This window comes from Fistularia commersonii, chromosome 27 (assembly GCF_037954325.1).
Source record: "Fistularia commersonii isolate RoL2024-O1a breed Wild chromosome 27, RoL_Fcom_v1.0, whole genome shotgun sequence".
Classification (NCBI taxonomy): Eukaryota; Metazoa; Chordata; class Actinopteri; order Syngnathiformes; family Fistulariidae; genus Fistularia; species Fistularia commersonii.
The window spans coordinates 3,943,281-3,962,884 of record NC_141310.1 but is presented as its reverse complement, the minus strand read 5'-3'; the positions used below and the strand labels follow the sequence as shown (position 1 = coordinate 3,962,884).

The window sequence follows — 19,604 nt, the reverse complement described above, 5'->3', positions numbered from 1 at the left end:
GAAAATGATTTGCAAATCATTGTATTCTGTTGTTGTTTTACACAACATCCTAACTTCATTGGAATTTGGTTGTGTAATACTGGCATGAAGAACAGTAGTTGGTAACTCAAGGATGTCGCAGTGCTTAAAAATGTGAGCAATCTGAAATTTGTATCGGCCTCACAAGTCCCACAGAGAGAAAAAAAACCTTTAAAAATAGCCAGACACAGAATGCATGTATGAAAAGATTTATTTGTATAACAAACAGAGGACACTGACCATAACTCAATATGTTTTATAAAGTTCTGAGGAGGAACACAGTATATATTCATTTCAAGGAATGTTTTCAAAACAGGTGGTTTTAGATCATCGTCGGCACGGATAGTTTGTAAGACTTGCTCTACAGATACTGTATATACAAGTGAAACCCTTTTAAAAATATGGGTATGAAGTGATGTTAAGATGAAGAAAACGTATTAGAAAAATAAAACCATATTTGGGAAAACACCAAGTGTGAAAAATTTAGCGAGCCATGATTTTACCACCCATCTCAAAAAACAAAAATGTTTTGTCTGGCTTGCTTGCCTCCACTAGCTGGGAAGATTTCTCATGCAGCACGAAACCCTGCCCAATTTCACCCAGGATGCACAATTTACAGAAAGCATCAGGCATCGATTGGATCTTGAAGTCTGTCTTGACATGATTTGTACAAACTGTTTGCAAAGGGCTCGAGGTAAGTCATGTGTGGAGATACTGACATTGCTGTTGGATGTTCAAGCCCATACAGGTTACATATTATTGTAAATACGGGCCAAAATTTTAAGCCAAAATTACAAACTCTTGGGGGTTAAATATTTTTGCTCTTAATGAACTGATCGTAATGCAACACTTTTAAATAATAAAAAGGTACCAATACAATGGCAGAATATGGAGATAAGGACTCAATTGCTAATGATGTCACCTTAAGTTTGGAGAGTAATGTACCACAAGTGAAGACCAAATAAAAACAAAGATAAAATTTTCGGTATTTAATACCGAACACATTTTAAAGGAACTTCAGCACTTAAACACCACTACTGTCACTAAATATCTACATTCTTTGCCACCAGGTGGGAGATTTTTTTTGTCCGAATATCTATTGAGAGTGATTTACACTCAAGTCACTGATAAAGGTTTTTGTCTTTCACTAACTGTGAGAAGCATTCGAGCCAACACATCAAGGTGGGCGAGCAAGGAAACACTGCTCTGATAACAGAAGATGGGGGGAAATGCAAAACATCTCGGGAACATAAAGTGTTTACGGTTTACAGTTGCTGCTCTGATTTCTCCTGACTGAGGAAAATCAACTCCTGTTAGACATCCAGGACTAAGGAGATTCACTCTGACTTCTTTACACCTCTCTCAGGTGTGCGGGAAGATGGGGAGCTGAGGGGAGTCAGAGTGGACTGCTGCTCTCCTGCAGAAGAAGAACCTTCAAGGACATACTTCTCTTGATCACCTGCATCCTCCGCAACATCGCGTGACATTTGTGTGGGTTCTGGTTGGTTGACAGCAACAGAAGTTTCTGTTGGGACAGGGTCCTCTAACCTTGAGTCTGTTTCCTTTGGTCCTGTTATCGGTGCTGATGTAGAGATGCACTGGACTTTGTCTGGTGGTCTTGAGATGAGGCGTCTGCAAGAAGGAAAAAAAAAAAAAAATCATGTTTTAAACATACAACCAGCTTGTCTGAAGAAAAGACAAGCTTTAATATTTGTAAATGGCCATACCAGAATACCCTCATGAATAAGAAAAAATTTGGATCCAGTCTTCCCTTGCCCAGACATGGGTCACCGGGGCCCCCGCTGGAGCCACGTCCGAGGACAGGGCTCAAAGGCGAGCGCCTTCACCCATAGTTCTTGGCTGGGCACAGAACATGGGTCCCTCTTCCCCTAGGCTCACCTGAGGGAAGAGGTCCTGCCCCATACCGGTCAATCATTCCTACTCTCACCTATGGCCACGAGCTGCGGGTAGTGACCGAAAGACCGAGATTGCAGATATAAGCAGCCGACATGACTTTTCTCTGTGGGGTGGCCAGACTCTCCCTTAGAGATAGGGTGAGAAGTTCGGTCATCCAGGAGGACCTCTGAGTAGAGCCGCTGCTCCTCCGCATAGACTAGAGTCAGATGAAGTGGCTTGAGCATCTGGTCAGGATGGCTCTTGGACACCTCCTAGGGGAGGTATTCCAGGCATGTCCACCAGGGAGGAGACTGCGGGGAAGACCCAGGACACGCTGGAGCTGGAGAGTCTATGTCTCCGGGCTGGCCTGGGAACGCCTTGGGGTCCCCCCAGAGGAGCTGTGCCATGTGGTGGGGGAGAGGGAGGTCTGGGCCTCACTGCACCCGCTGTTGCTTTGCGACCCGACTCTGGATAAGCGGGGGAAGATGGATGGATGGATGGCCATACTAATCAATCAGTTTATGCAGCCTGAGGAACTTCTACCAGCCATTCCACTTCTACACATTTAAGTCAGCTTCCTGTTTTCAATTACTTCTAAAACGACATCTTTGAAGTCTCGGTAGTTCAGTAAACTCCGGGGAAATCAAAGCACCATGGCGACGGGCTCTGAAACAACCACAGCACAACTAGCCAACGTGGAAGAGATCGTCACCATTAAAGAAACTCCCTGTAGGACAAGACGAAAGCCGACGATGGTGCCACATGAACTAACAGCTCATTTGTAGACACATTCATCGACATATTACACTGATTCTCATCAGTTTTCTGAATATAAAAAACGTGCATGATTCAATCTAAACATACCTCATTCTAATAATTGATCCTACTTTCTTTAAGGATAATGGAATTTTTTTAGATCCAATTGTGGTGTGTTTCATTGCAAGAAGAAAAAAAAGAAGGTTGGCAGGAAGCGTGCTCTGTTTTAATTTGCTTGTGTGCAGTCCAAATCTCACTGGAGTACACCTCGGACAATTAAATGCTTTTCGAGCTTCAACACAAACATTCGACAAAGACAGAAAAAGATATCCGGATGAAATGCAGATGGTAGTCTCTTCTACTTACACTGGATCTTTGGCTTTAGTATCTGGTGAGTTAGAAACAAGAGAACCTTTTCATGAAAATTGTCAGAGCAAACTGTATGGCAGAAAAACTCTGTTGGTAGAACAAAAGAAAAGCTCATACCTTTCTCCTGAATGACTTTGCATACGTGATTCGGTCGATCGGTGAGGTGTTTGGTCATGAGGTCAGCGCCCGATGCGTCCACGAGGAGGTCACAGTTTAGACAGACCAGAGTTAACCTGCAGACAAACAACAGATTGATCATTTAATGTACAACAAGGAGAGAAAATCATCTATTTATGAAACCCCTCTTGTCGTCCATGAAGCTTACTTTAGCGCAGACGCACGCCTCTTCTTATCCAGCTTGGAGAATCGGTTTTTGTTGACGGTACTGTGAAATCTGCAAACCGGAAGAAATCTTAAATCAAATGCTGTGCTCGAATCCGTGGATTAGATACAACTCCTCAAGTCTGGTGTATTCTTACCTTATCATGTGATTTCCAATTGATATTTTACAACTTGACCGGTACTTGCAAGCACCACAATTTGAAGTTATGGGAAAATGAGAGAAGAAATCGTCGACTTCCGTGTTGCACTCGATGCACGTATGCTGCCCCGGCTTGTCTCTGAAAATTGAATGAAGGAAAAACACAGGTCGATAAAACAGCCCAGATTCATAAAGCACTAGAGCAGTAATATCGTTATAACCCACTTTTGTTTCATCATGGAGTCTCAATTATCTAGGACTGCCTATTGACATATGGAAGATGCACATATCCACAAATGCTTGATTATAACAGGTGAAAATCTCACACGTTCCTAGATTTGTTGTTCCATTCTGACCACTTCTTTTATGCTCTCACATCATGTTTTGCCCACTGTAAAAACCCATATTGTTGGGAGTAATGACAGCTTTTTTGACTACTGCACCCAATTGGCTGAATATTACACTCATTAGTTTAAGAACATCCCAGTGCATTACATTTGGTCAGGTGTCTGGAAAAATAATTTAAAACACAATTAGCTGCTTTGTGTTTGCCTGGGATTTAATAGTGTCTATTAATTTGCTCCCAGCTTGTCAGGAAAACCCAGGAGCTCCATATCAATGAATCCTAAATGACTGGGGGAGCCCACAGCTGGACAGCCAGGGAATTACAGATTTGTAGCCACAGGCAAACAAGAGAAGCATCTAATTTATCAAGATAAAAAAAAGTTTTACATCACTCGCTGGTGGGAACCTTTTCATTCCATCCAACCAGTTTTATGATTACCAAACACTTTTACTTAAAATCAGACAATATTTACACAAATTAAATATTCTGTGTAGCAAAGGTATTTAATGTTTGAGACAAACAGGACATCAGTTTTGAACGAAAACAAAAAAAATAAGAATTTCTGACTTGTACATACAGCTCGATTGACAACCTTATGTTTTTGAGTGACATGTTGATTTTGGAGAAACGATTGATCCGTTTCTTGATCTGAGGGCTCTTGGCTTTTCCTGCGCCGAACGCTGTTCTCGATCCGCCTGTCAGAGCTGTGGGTTTTTGTTTTGAGCTTGGCGCCTCTGGACTGACAACTAAAGCCGACCGTTCAGGGGCGGTCAGCGAGGGCGGCACCTTTCCAGTAAGGGAGGCTCGAATGGTTACCTGGGGTGGTGAAGGAAACATAATTAGTTATTTATATTTATTTATTTCTCAAATTCATGTTAAAACAGTTAACATGCATTACAACATTAAGACCTTAGTTCCTGGAGGAAGGCCTTCCAGAGCTTTAGGCTTTCTGAAAGTCTTGTGGACGTGTGTCCTGTGTTCTAATTTCTCCTTGTAAGTGAGAAAATTCAGCCTGCATTTTCCACAGCGGTGAATCCCTTTTTTCTGAAAACATGGTAAGAGTGTACAAACATGATACATGATTATTAAGTGTTGCTGCAAGAGGCTAATAGCCAAGGTTTTTGGGCAATAATGACAGTGACAGAATCTACATTCAGGGATGTTTATAGAATATATTATTGTCAGCGTTATATGTATTAGGGTGATGTGTTCAGCTGACAAACAAATAAATCCGACCTTGCAGGTGGAACAAACAATACAACAAAAGTTTTACATTTTGTAAAAATAGCAGTTCCTAACTTCAGATTAAGTTAAATTATTCGGCAGTTAAAACACTTCAATCACTTAAATCTATATACGGAATGGATAAATACAGCTTCATACCTGATGTTTCATGTAATGCTGCATGTATGTATGACTGCTTTTGACGACTTTGAGACAGAAGGGACAAAGCAGGTCCTTTGTATTTTCATGGACTGCTCGGAAATGAGTCTCCACATCCGAGAAAAAAGAGGACCTGTAATTGCAGACCTGCGGGGGAAGAGTGGAAATATAATGAAATCAGGATCAGTAAAGATGTTGCTGGAATCTGAAAAGCACACACACCTCGCAAAGAACACACCTGGCAGACGTAGGGCATCTCTCCAGGCTTGTGGTTGTCTTTCATGTGTTCCAGGAGCACTTGCTCGGACTCAAATGCTAGTTCACATATCTTGCAATTGGCTAGGGGGACCACAGAACAAGAATTACAAAAGATTTCGAAATATTTAGATTGTGCTGTTCAGACCTTTGCATTACGTACTAGTGGACTCGATGCGGCTGTGAGCGCTTTCGATGTGGCACTGCAGCTGGAATGGAGTCATGTACTGCCGATAGCAATGCTGGCAGGTTGTGTGGCTTTCCCAGCTCTCGCTGTTCTGTTTCTCCAGCTCTAGGTGGTGCTTCATGTGGTTCATGAACCTGTAATTCAGGGTAGATTTAAACATCAATGTGACTGGTGCTAAACTGGTGTTAAGTGCAACAGCTGTAAAATGGTGTTCATAATGGTCTTTTTGGGTCCTTTTTGCTGTGCGGCAGATGCGCTTAAAATTGTGCCACCACATTGTGGTGTCCCACATTTCTAACCTTCTCCTATTTTTCTCTTTGACATAAATTTGTGGTCAGAGGCCTTGCTTCATCACCATTATACTCATTCAGTTCTGCAACTCAGACTAGTTTCAAGTTGATGAAAACCAACTGACTTGGAACTTGTCATGACATGATTTGACAAACCAAGAATTGGCTAAGACCAGCCACCTTGTGGTGGTGCCAGCGCACCAAATCTATTTATCCTTATAGCCTTATTGACGTTGTGTTTCTTCCTCCTTAACTTGACAACTAAGCCACTGATATGACCTGGCAGGCCCGAGTGATTTAATATCATGACAGCAACACATAGAAGAAGCGGTGGAAAGGTGCACACATTAGTGTTTACCTGGCTGTTTGAGAATTTCTGGATACTGAAAAGATATGGCAGTTTGACACGTTACAATTAAAAGTGATCCAAAACCATGAAAAAAAATTGGATTTCAAGACCACAAAAAGGAGCGGTGAAAAAAAGATGAGGTAAAAGCTGACAATTTGACTTTGAAAGAAAATACATGCATGCAGATTTCAGGTTGATATACATGTGTCAGAGACCTAAATAAGCATCAGGATATCTCCCCATTACACATGTCCCAAGTGTACTGACTGTTCTGCCACCAGTCACCTCAGAGACTAAGGTGTTCAGGTTCTGTAGGGGCGGGATATGCCAAGAACACTTCCATCTGGAGGCGATGAAGTGGAGGCTTTTAGAATGTGCTAAGCAAACTTGTTTAAATCTACGGCTGACATTTAGATGGAACAGTCAAGATCCAGGATAAGTAATAGCTAAATTTAGTAGTTGTAAACACACCTTTTTCTTCATGCATATATAATAGCAGTTAAAATACCAGCAATTACTCAGTTTTGTTTTACCTAATGATGTAGCTCTGAGTGCCTGGGGAGCGCATCTCCCAAGCTACCTGCCACTGCTGGCTAGATGAGGCACAGCCCATTTTTCAGCTCATGCATTCTGCTGCCTCAGCTGTTCAGACTCAAATTTTGATGTGAACGAACTATGACCTCCACTCTGAGAGAGCAACTGAGGTACAGATGTGCCTCCCCATTAAAAGCCGCCTACTGGCACATTTTCAACACAATGCTCTGATGCAGGACTATTAAACCAAAGGGAACAGTTCTTACACCACTTAGATGAGCTCTAATTTTTCATCTTTAGACCAAAGAAGGAAACCAGTCTGATACTGTGATCTGATCAGAGAATGCCAGTCAGAGCTGGCCCTGGTTAATTTCGGCACATTCTCGACTTGATTTGGAGAACTTGTTGATTAAAGAATCTTTTCAAGCTTTTGACTGAAACTGTTGAAAGGTTCTCTCTCTGCTCCATAGCTGCTCCAAACCCCAACTGTCTATGGAGAATAGTCTTTGAGACATCATTCAGATATCACAAAAATCTTCCACTTTCTTCATGATATGAGAACACGTTGTAATACCTGATATTGTTCTTGAGAACTTTCAAACAGCTCTGGCATTTAAAAGTAGTGTTGGTCTTCTGCCCTTCCTTGGTCCCATCTCCCTCAAATCGACCATAGTAGAAATCTGAAACAAGCATGATGCGCTTCTGTGCGCCGGTGGCAGGGGTTCCTGTAGCTTTGCTTTCAACGTTGGCACAACAACTCTAAAATACAGATACTTTACATTAACACATCTTGTATGTTTATATAAGAAAAATTTAGCTATTGTACAATTCAATAGGAGAGACAGTTTAAGTTTCTAAAAATAAATAAAAATATTCAGCTGAAAAATGTATCATTGCATCTTCATTGTGTTTAGATTATGAAAGTGTGACCCCTAGACATACTTGACATATTTTATGTAATTTTACTTGATCAACAACTAAACAGACCTAGTTTCTGGTTACAGCAGACATCAGACTCAAGGTCAGGGGACAAATGTACCCCCCCCCGCTCATTACATGCGGTCCCTGAGAGATCTAATTATTTGTTGAAGAAATCCTACGTATGTAATCTACATGGCTCTAAATGGCAAACATTTTTAATGGAAGGTGTATTTGTATCATTATTATTATTTCAATTCACGGATTTTGTAATCATGTCATACTTGGATTGATCATAATCATATTTCAAGTATTTTCATACCATCAGAGCTTGTAAGTATGGGTTATCCCAAAAATTAAGAGTGATCAATGAAATACATTTGGAATGATGGAATATGACAGTAAAAAGATTAAAATATTATATTTAAAATCAAAACTTTGAGGGGCACTGGTGATGTGGCCTAATGCGTAATTGAGCTTGACAACTCTAATGTAAAGGAGGCCATAATGTGCACGACACGCTACATTACCATCATATGATTCCTAAGCGCTGCTGTCAGAACGAATTCCTCCTGACACTTTGGGCACTTATTCTTAAAGACGCCATTTTCCCCAGTCTGAGTTCCTTTTGCTTGCGCTGGAAAAACACCAATTCAAGATTTCACACATTAATTTAATACATGGGGGCAGGAATTACTCCAATTAATATTGCAAATCAGAGGTTTGCAAAGAAGAAGAAAGGGCATCACCAGGAGACTCAAAACCATTTCAGTTGAAAAATAAAGTAGTTTGGGACTATGCTTCATTCTTTTCCTCTTCCTCAAAGCTAGGCAAATAGAATAGAATGTGTCTTTAATGGTCCCACTATGAGGACATTTCAAGGCCTTAAATAGGTCAATAAAGGTGTTTATGTTTGGAAGTTGTTATACACAATATATTGATGCCAATTGCTCAATTACTGAGCAGTTCATATTATCAATTACCATTAGCAACCAAGGTGATAACAAAAGTAATTGCCTGAACAGCCCCCAAAAGGCAGGAAAACATCCAGGAGGTTGCACAACAAAAATATTTTATAAATTAAGAGAAACTGACAGCACAGATTTCTTTCAATTGTCTTTTTTGTTTCTTATTTATATATTTATTTATTTATATATTTTTAATTGTGAGAAAAACCAGAGAATGCTTTTCTCGAGGGCCTTGTGCCCATGTCCAGAAAGGTTGAGGAAGAGGATCAAAAATGCCCCAAAGGGAAACTCACAGGTTCAAAATTCCTCACTTTTACCACAAAAAAAATGATCCAAGAAGAAAATTAATTCCTCAGCAAAATACCTACCAATATCATACTTGACTTTTTTGGGGACAGCATCTACAGGGGCTGGAGGCAACACACGTTTAATGGTGGGTTGATCTGTAAAAAAAAAAACCAACATAGAATTAATTGCAATGGCTGATCTACACATTGGGTAAAACAGAGTTTAGCAAGAAAAGCAATACCATTGTTATTGCTATTAGACTTCACAGGCACAGAAATGGTTTGAAGAGAGGTGGAGCGGTTAACTTGCAGCAGATTTGATTTTGCGGTATACATTGCGGGGCTCTGGACATTAGACAACGTCACAACATTGTTGCTGATTTGCTGGACCCGAGGCCGGTGAACAACACCAGGTAATACTGTGCCTGAAGCAACCTGTTGAATGAGCTGCTGTTGACCAGCTGGGGGACAAAAAAAAAAGTATTAAAATATTAAAGGCTTTTAACAGAGCCTTTTTATCACTGACACATGAAAATGAAGTTTGAACAGCTATTACTGACTGAGCATTACCTGGTACAATCGTAAACTTTGTCCCTGGAGGATACTGCGCCCCAAGTGAAGCAATGAACTCGCTGTTGTTTGCCAATTGTGGGGAAGTAACAATGAAACCCTGAAAAAAATGTAGACAAAGACAATCATGGACATCGATAATTTATTATGAGCAGTTGAAATCAAAATTAACACACAGGGTAAAGAGGGCAGAGTAAATGAACCTACTTGAATATCAATCTTACCTGGTTATTGACAATAACAGGCTGTGGAGTCAGAGTCAGATTGGTTCCTGTAGCGTTTACTGCATTTCCAGCTATATTTAAGGGCAGCACAATTGGGGAAGGCTGTGGAACAGGACATGTTTTTTCTTGTTTTCCTGCACTGTCACTTTGAGAAGGTGCGGGATTCGGCTTAATCTCCTTCTGGTTATTAGCTGTTAAGGATATAATGCATATATATATATATCACAAGGGGTAATGTATCTCAAGGGTCATGAATGAAGGCTAAGAAAATTTTGAAAAAGAAAACAATAACATACGAAGCACTCCAACAAAAATTGGCTCATCGTCATCATCCTCTATCAAGTGAACTTGCGGGGTTTGTTTCTGCCATGGCTCCAGCTCCTCCTCTACACATTCCATAAAAAGCTCAGACATTCTGAACCTGAAAAGGGAAAAATAGTATTTGGGGAACAATTTTTGCAGGTAGTAAAGAAGAGGCAATATGAGCCACCATAAGTGTCAGTCTTTTTTCCTCAATAGAGAAATACAACCATACAAATTGAAAAAAATAAATAAATAAAATAAAAAAAATCAGAAAAATTGGGCAAAATTTTTTGTAGTTTACATCATTGGTTAGTTGCCACCTGTTTGTAAGCCTAACAAAAAAACAGCATTGTATATTTTTGTATGGAAAAATACAAAAAAAGCTGTAGACATTAAATTGCCAAGACATGTGAATGGGAAAGCAAATGGTTGTAGGGTAACATCCAGACTATAAGCTGCTACTTTTTCCACATGCTTTGAACACTGTGGCTTAAACAATGATGCAGTTAATTTATGGATTTTTTTGGGCTGACAAGCGTCATGCCACCAAAACATGCTGGAGTAGGACAAAGCGGGGATAGAAAATGGATGGATGGATGGATGGATGGATGGATGGATGGATGGATGGAGTTTTCCTTGTGTTATTCATTATTAATATAATAAAATGATTAATTTTTCATCAGACAAACAAGCAATGTTTAGAAAAAAAGCATTTTCAGTACATATTTGTGGATGTTACCTGTGTGTATCCAATTCAAAGTTTAAAAAAAAAAAAAGTATCTCATGTTGCAATGTGGACATTTGAAGCTTATTGACAAGTGTGTCCTATATATGTACATATTTATTTATTTATTTATTTGTAGCCGGAGCAGCTTATAATCAGGTGCTCTCAATAGTCCAAAAATTACAGTATGTCACATGTGATTGATATATTGAATCGTTGTACGGCTCAACATGGTTGTATGTCTCTATGTGGCCGAGTGGTCGACTGGTGACCAGTCCAGTTTGAACGCTGTCTAGTGCACTGCCCAGTAACAGCTTGGATTGGCTCCGGCACACTTTCGACCAGTGGTTCATTGAAGGTGTAATGGGAGTCAGTGGTAACAGAACTTTGAGATACAAATACACTGCAGAGCATTGTTTAATCCCTGTTGTCACATTTTGTCTGAAAAAAAAAAAAAAAAATGACACTGCCATTAATACTTTTGTCATTCCTGTATTTTTTCTTTGACAAGTATTCTTTCTCCCAACATCTTAATCTTGATGGATGAATTGAGCTGCAAAGAAGCGGCACTCGCTGAATCAATGTATTGCGATATTATCGCTATCGTGTGCGCAGTATCGCGATTTGACCTGTGGGCGGCGTGTAACTATCTCAACGATTCTGACGTCATCAGTTCTTCCTCCTCTACGCACAAAAAAACAGAAATCCTCCTAATTTAAATTCTGTATCTAAGTTGATCAGGGCTGGCTAAGCACAGAGCATCCAAACTTTGCGGCATGTGTAAATGTTTAGGATAATAATGGCACTGACACCAAAATCTGCCACTAATTCTAGAAAAAAGCCTTCTTTCAAGATGGCGGCGGGACTGAGCAGAACCAAGGAAGCTGATGCAGCAGCCGAACCTCTGGCCGAACACAGACCCAGTCTGTGTTGGCTCCTTGAACAAATACATTTAATGTGTATGCATTTGTACCTGTATACAATTAAGGATTATCTGTAACACGTTATTCACATTCACAACCATAATGCAAGGTTACACTAGCATGAATTAATCCGATAATTCAATTGAAAGATGCTTAACATAGTCGTAACCTTCAAAAACTAAATGGGAAAGGATTTGAAGGCCGTTGGTCAGGTTGACGTTCAAATATAAACCCAGCAGTTATAATAGCCACCGCGGAAAGCACCTGTCACTCTGTAACACTTGCGCAGTTTTGAAAAGGAAAAAAGTCATTCTGCAGCGATCTGAACTGTGTTGTTAGCTTTTACGTCAGCTAGGTAGCTAATGCTAACTAGCTAATGGCTTGGGGTTTTTCCCTAATGCTGTTTTTTTTCCCGACAACTGACCAACTGCAAAAGAAAAGAACCAATGATTATAATATAACATTTAGTGACATCTGCCATAATTATTCTCCCATTCACCGTGCGTTGTAAGTTGTCGGTTATTGTTCTGTGTGAAACAATACTAGCTAAGCTCCGTTAGCACGGTGTTATTAAGGGGTGAACGATAGGACAAAGACAGCACCCCAGGCTTGATACGGTTTCGGGATTCTAGCCTACCTCTTCCAAACCAAGCCTCGTTGTTTTGACACCCACTTCGGTGCAGTCCGTGGATGACAGTGTTCAGATGGCGTGAGTCTGGCAAGCACCGGAGGAGGCTAGAAGGTGTAACTGCTGGCCCGAAGCGGCGGAAACACTCCTGTGTCTGGCTCTATCCATGGTCTGGACCACCAGACTACCAGGCGCGTCTCTGGTAACAACTTCCGTTTTATTTTGTAGTACTTCCTGTTCTGTGTCGCCTCGTCCTCTGAAATCTGTCGAATTACCAGCACTCTACCTGCATTCGTTTCCATGCATGTTCGCTGAATTCTCAAAGAATTTCTTACCATGAACTAAATTATACGGATAACTTGTTCTTATCTATGAGATGCAATGAGACAACTCTTTATGTCTTTTGCTTTTGTCCATGTCTGTCTTTTGCTTGTATTACCTGCATCCAAACTGCCACCAGAATAATAAGTCAGGTGTACAAGACTGAGGTGAGACCAGCAATATTGTCTGGTTTAGAGAGTGGCATTGAGGAAAAGTCAGGAAACAGAGCTGGAAGTGGCAAAGATGAAAATGTTGATGTTCACTATGGGAGTTAGGAACAGCAGCAGTCCATTAGAGGGGACAACACGTTAGATTCAAGATTTTTTTTCATGTGCATTGTAAGAATATGGTGATGCAGACAATGCAATGAAATTTTTACTGTTCCACTTCACACCAGGTAGCTATCAATAACAATAACTAACGATAACACGAGGCGGTGCGACAACACACAACAGTATGGGAGACGTCTCGCGTACATGTACTAAATACAGTACAGGCATTAAGTAGAGTATTCTACAGTACTAATTAAGTCAGTAATGAATAGTAAGTGAGGGGGAAAGACTAACTGTTTTAAAATGCTTCAGGAGCACAACCATTGTCCCCATCTCCAAGAGGAGCACACCCAACTACCTGAATGACCACAGACCAGTGGCACTAGCTCCGACCCTCAATAAGTGCTTTCAAGAGGGTGGTGCTGGCTCACATTCAGAACGACCTCACAGAAACCCTAGACCCCTGCGATTTGCATACCGGCCCAACAGGTCTACCTCAGATGCCATAGTCGCCACCCTCCACTATTCCCTCTCCCACCTCGAAAACAAAGACTCCTAAATCAGGATGCTCTTTCTGGATTACAGCTCCACATTAAACACGGTCATACCCCTCAACTAACAAACAAAATGTCCACCCTTGGCCTGCACCCCATCCTCTTTGACTGGCTCCTGGAGACCCCAGTCTGTTAGGTAACAGGACCTCCGCTAGCATCATCATGAACACTGGCACTCCTCAGCCCCATCCTCTACACCTTATTCACCCACAATTGTATCGCCTCCCATGAGGACAACGTCACCCTGAAGTTCGCAGACGACACCGCAGTGATTGGACGCATCACCGGCAGAGACGAAACGGCCTACAGGATGGAGAAGGTGAAGGATGGTGAAGTGAGGACGACAACCTCACCCTCAACACAGACATGACCAAGGAGATGATAGTGGACATGAGGAAGGAGAGGAGACCTCATCAGACACCGTTCCTCCAAGGTCTTGAGGTTGAGTGGGTGAGCAATATCTGGGTGTCAACATAAGCGAGGTCCTTACCTGTTCCCGCAACACCATGGAGACGGTCAGGGGGGCTCAACAGTGACTGTACTTCTTGAGGAGACTGAGGAGGTTTGGCATGTCGCCTAAGATCCTCAACAACCTCTACAGCTGCATTGTTGAGAGCATCCTGACCAGCTGCATCACCGTGTGGTAAGGCGCTGCCACCGCTCTGGACCTCAGACGCCTGCAGCAAGTGTGTAAAGACTGCAGAGAGGATCAGCAGAACCCCACTGCCTTCTCTGCAGAGCATCTGCCACCGCAGAGTCCCCAGGAGAGTGCCCGCCATCGCCGGGGACCGCGCCCACCCTCAACATGGACTGTTCACACTTCTAACCTCCAGCCGCAGGTACAGGAGTGTGAAATGTAAAACGACACGATTAAAGAACTCGTTCAGACTCTTAAACAGCTGACACTCATTTTTCTTGCGCATGTAAAGTCTACTGTCCACTCCAATTACACTCATCCTTGCACCTGCATTTCGTGCGATGCACACTACGCTGCACTAAAATGTCTTTTTTCATTACTACGGTTCTATTGCACTGTTCATAGTCATATCTATAATCATATTTATAATAATGTTTACACTCTTCCTATCAGCACATATCCAAATGCACTGCGGACAGCAAAGTAGACATTTCACTGTACAGGGAAACACGTTTCTATACTCAACATGTGACAATAAACACTTTGAATCTTAGATGAGGAAGGGGGAGTAAAGTGGCTCTTGTGCAGTGTTGGCAGTCATATGGGGTTTGTAGTGTGGGGGGAGTTCAGGATTCTGACAGGCTGTGGGAAAAAAAAACTATTTAAAACTATTTGCAAGTCTCTCTGTTCTTGTTTTCAGACTTCTAGCGTGTCAACCTGATGGCAGAAATGTGAATAAGCTGTGTTGTGGGTGTGGAATGTCCTTTGTGGATGCAGTGGGTCCTTCTGATGACCCTTGATTATGTAGATGTCCTGGAGAGACAGGGAAGGCTGCTCCAGAGATTTTCTGGGCTGTTTTGATCACGCCGTGGAAAGCCTTCTTATCCTAAGCCGAGCAGTTTCCATGCTACACAGCGATGAATCTGGCGATGACACTCTCCACTGTGCTTCTGTAAAAGATGCTGAAGATTTTGGTGGGCATGCTAAATTTCCTCAGCACCCTTAGGAAGTGCAGTCTGAGCTGTGACTTCCTCCGGAGCTGCTGGGCGTTGTGAAGCCAGGCGAGATCCTCGCTAATGTGTGTCCCAAGGAACTTGAAGGTTTTCACCCTCTCTACCTGTGTGTCTCTGATGTAAAGCGGGGTTTGCTGCTCCTATCAAAAAGCATCCCGTTGGTCTTTGCTGTATTTCAGAAGAGATTATTATCCCGACACAAGGCCACCAGTCTTGCCACCTCTGTCCTGTGCGATGTCTGGAGATATGCAGGATGATGTTTTGGAGGTCAAGGCAGACTGAGATGGTTTGGACATGTGCAGAGGGGGGATAGTGACTATATTGGTGGCAAGATGCTGAGGTTGGCACTGCCAGGCAGAAGGCATGGGGGAGGACCAAAGAAGAGATTTATGAATGGAGAGAAAGAGGATAAAGGTTAGGTGATGTGATAGAAGATGAGGCAGAGAATAGGGGTAGGTGGAGGAAGATGATTTACTGTGGCGACCCCTGAAGGGAGCAGGTGAAAGAAAAAGACCTCTATCCATATTGGCATAGTTCATTTCTGCATTCAGCACTGTTTGCAAAAAGACAACCATAAGGCAAAAATAAAATTCAAAATTGCATGCTGTAACAAAGCAATTTTACTGAGCACTATTTCCATCCACCCATACATCAAGCCCTCTCAAAGTGATGTGACACTTGGTGGATAAAAAATGGTAAAATAGCTGGAGGTGATTAACAAAGAACTTTATTTTTTTAGAAATGAAGAAAATAATCAAATAAGTCATAGTCATCACCAGTGCAGGATGTCTCCTTCTTTAACATGGATTAAAATCCTTGGAGCAAATATTTTCATCACCAACCTTCACTTTCAGTTTGTAAAAATGGCAAATTTGTAAAATGCCGTGAAGACTTTGCCCACATTCTTCAATAATATTCAATAATTCATAAATCAAACGTCATGCATCAAAAATGTTCTTGCCTTATTGAATGCAACTGACATGTTTTCTTTCATTAATGTCCAGGGAGAGATTTTTTCAGGACTATCATGTCTTATGATGTCAAACTGAACTTCTCTCTCATCTTTTTCTTTCCCTCTTTTGATGTCAAATATTGTCATTTCATTCTATTTTATTTCATTTTATTTCTGTCAAAAAACACACAGTTGGCTCATTGGAGAGCCTAAGTTCCCCATTAGTGTGAATGAAAGTGAAGGGTAGTATGTCACTATACGTGGCCTTGCGTTCGACTGGCGACCAGTCCAGGACGAACCCCACCTCTTGCCCTATGACAGCTGGGATAGGTTTTAAGTGGTATAAATAATGAATGAATTAGTGAACGATGACATTTGTGTTGAAACGACTGGATTATCGTGAAAAGTGTGTTTTATACGAGATTAAAGTGACTTTTGACCACCAATTTCACACCACAAAACATCCTTGAATCCAGATTCACATTTGTGCTAAATGTGAAGCTTTTTTTTCCCAAAGACTCACCTGTGATGACGACACCAGAACAACCAGTGAATGAATGACTAACAGAATTTTTGAAATTGCCCTGTACTTGACCCTTTTCACAGAAAGGTGAAATATATACATTTTTTTTCAAATAAATGATCAAATTATCAAAGAAATTAGATATATTTTTAAGGATCATTGACATTTTTGAGTTCTATGACTGTTTCTTCCATAGAGTACCTGTTATTGACATAGAGAAAATAATAGAGAGCTCAGCTTTAGTGAAAAATATGGAAAACACTTGGAAATTATATTGTTTGGCCCAGATTCACTGTTTATTTTCACTTGTAAATGCAATAGTTAAGCTTATATAAGGGTGTTTCATTGCGACTTGACAGCATTTTGATACGTCCTGCTGACATAAAGGTTTCCCTGTTGTGTTTTGGAAAGAGTCGACTGGCTGCTTAAGCTTGTGGCGCTGCAGAATCCAAAGCCGTAGTGAAGGATTTAGTGTTTCCTCATAGAAAGGAATAATTGTTCTCAAACCTGACACACCCAATGCACAGATATGACATCTGGAATAACACAAGGCATCTGGCACAAGATGGTCCCGAGTGAACTGAGAAATTAGACAAAGAGAATAAAATACCCACAGTGACTGGCACATTCTTGACATATACAATGTAATTTAAAGTCTTTAAACTTTTACTACATAAAAGAATAACACTGAAACATTAGCACATTCAGTGCTTGGATTGGCTTTTATTAGAAACAATAAAATTCTGAAAAATGCTTTCTTTTTTTTCCCCCCTCGTTCTTTTTTCAACAGTGTTCCTAAAAGAACATCTGGTTGGAAGTGTCGGGTGATTTGAGTTTGTCCAACAGGTGGCAGTCTGGAATTAATAATAAAGGGCAGAGGTGCCTCACATGGCTCCATGTTCCAGCAAACCTGCTTTGAATTAAAAATAATCCTTTAAAATGATCCTCTTGCACGACGTTTGAGTTTTAATTTTGGAAGTCAAATGTTTCCTGTCAAAAGGGCCTCTGGAGTCCACTGACTATCAATGCGGGTTGCTTTTTTTACACTATTAGAATCTGGCCTTGATGGTGAGTGAGGTGAATGTCCAGAAAACCTTGTATATATATTCACAGGAGTTTATTCAACTATTTATTGATGTCGCTTCAACAACAACAACCAGGCATATTTTGTCCTTTTGATTTAATTCATTATTTTGAGAACAAGTTACTGCATTGGCAGCTTCGCCCGGCGCTGGCCCCGGGCTCCTTAAATTTCCCTCAGTAAACCGATTGAACCTGAATACCTAATTAAATAGATGTCTAATATGCATTAAAAAGTCAGTGAACAGCAGGATTGCACCCCTACGACACTTTGCCAGCCAATGCTGTGAAGTTAGTTTCATATTTGATATTCAGCCTCAGTTTAGTCCCATTCAATTTGTCACTGCAGAAAAACTCCTCAGTGTTGCAGGAGAAAATATCCTGGATTAATAGTGTGATGTTCTAATTCACAGGCGGTCTATTAACAAACCTGACCTTGTTTTAATTGGAATTGGTAAAAATGCACAGTAATCTGATGAAACTAATCTGTGTCAAGAGAAATAGCGTGAGATACCCGAACCTTTATTATCATGAATTGTGATTTTAGATGACCACAAGCTATCATATGAGTGCTTTTTTTTTCCCCTCACAGAGTTGTATTTGGACTAGCAGAACATCAGGTTTCTCTAAATCTTACACTTGGAAACCCTCCTATATTGTCTGTACTGTTACACTGTTTCAAGGCCAGTTTGTAAGTCCTGTACAGTTATGAATGAAGACATGTTTCCTCTGTTTAAGCTTTACCAAATTCAACAGAACACAAATAAGACAGGGAGGGCAATCCCGGGTCCTGAACGGGGGCCGATGCACAAAAGCCAAAAGGAATTTTCTGTTTTTTTTTATAGCTCTCCGGATTTTTCTATCTTTAGCCGATCCGTGCTTACTGTGGATGCGTACTTCCTCTGCCTGCCATAAATATACCATTTAAATAGATTTAATAGATCGAGTTACCGCAAATGAACAAGCTCATCCACTATATGCTCGAAACACCATTACCATCTGTACAGTTTCACTCCGCTGATCTTAATTGTTTCAGTCAGTTAAGTACAACTCTCTTTCTGTGCATGCACAGAAGTATCTGTAAGTGTAAAAGTATTCTAGGGTACCAATGGAACATGTGGCCCCAAAACCAAAAAACAAGAAGATCAGATGACAGACAAGGGGACCCTCAGTCATAAACCCAGTGCATCCCCTCAGCTCCAGCGACTACCAATTCAAAACCAACTTTACTGCACTCCCCTCGCCGGGTCGCTCGCCAGCGCGGAGGAAAAAGTAGTTCCAACACAGCGGGCTGACAAGGATTCACAGCCGGGAGTTGGAAAAAAAAAAAGCACGATCAATACGCCGGAGCGGCTGAGCCGGAGCTCCCCGGCCGGGTGGCACAGGTGACAGCTGAGACCGCCTCCCTCACCGGGGTCACACCTGTAGACGTGACCGGTTGGAGGGGCTGCACAGTAATGGGACAAGACAACGTTGCAACGCTTCTTCTTCTCTTTTCGTTCAAAATTGACTTTCATTTTCCAACGAGAAAGAAACAAAAGGAGCAGTCTTATGGTACTTTTATGTGCGAACCAACGAGGTAACATGTAAATTGAACAAAATAAAATTTTCCTTTTTTTTTTTTTTCATTCATGGTCATATAAATGTACAGATTATTTTGTAGGTCATCATCCATACAAAAATTTAAAAAAGGAAGGAGTTTCTAAATTCAATATTGATTGACAATAGTTATTAAAATATTCAAAGAAAATAGTTTGGCAGGCCGGATAAAAAAACAAAACGGGACGTAAAATACCCACGTCTGTCATAAGGCCTGCCCCCCCTTTTTCTTTCCCATCAAGGA

The 19,604-nt window shown here is 41.2% G+C and overlaps 1 protein-coding gene across 5 annotated transcripts; it reads right to left on the bottom strand.

The window, feature by feature from the left end:
- Window positions 1–225: 225 nt before the first annotated feature.
- On the bottom strand, window positions 226–12,576 carry znf280d (zinc finger protein 280D). 5 transcript variants are annotated; one of them, XM_086174881.1, is made up of 19 exons: window positions 12,419–12,576; window positions 10,128–10,252; window positions 9,832–10,022; window positions 9,608–9,707; window positions 9,280–9,498; window positions 9,119–9,193; window positions 8,313–8,419; window positions 7,439–7,623; window positions 5,668–5,825; window positions 5,488–5,588; window positions 5,250–5,396; window positions 4,776–4,910; window positions 4,444–4,682; window positions 3,519–3,659; window positions 3,365–3,433; window positions 3,157–3,272; window positions 3,037–3,058; window positions 1,567–1,650; window positions 226–1,435 (listed from the first exon to the last, which is right to left on the bottom strand). In XM_086174881.1, the coding sequence occupies exons 2-19, from the start codon at window positions 10,243–10,245 to the stop codon at window positions 1,381–1,383; spliced, it is 2,262 nt and encodes a 753-aa protein (XP_086031007.1). In that variant the 5' UTR covers window positions 10,246–10,252; window positions 12,419–12,576; the 3' UTR covers window positions 226–1,380. The 5 variants fall into 5 exon arrangements, with proteins under 5 accessions (XP_086031007.1, XP_086031005.1, XP_086031009.1 ...); XM_086174879.1 differs by having other exon boundaries at window positions 226–1,650; XM_086174883.1 differs by lacking the exon at window positions 3,037–3,058.
- Window positions 12,577–19,604: the final 7,028 nt, after the last annotated feature.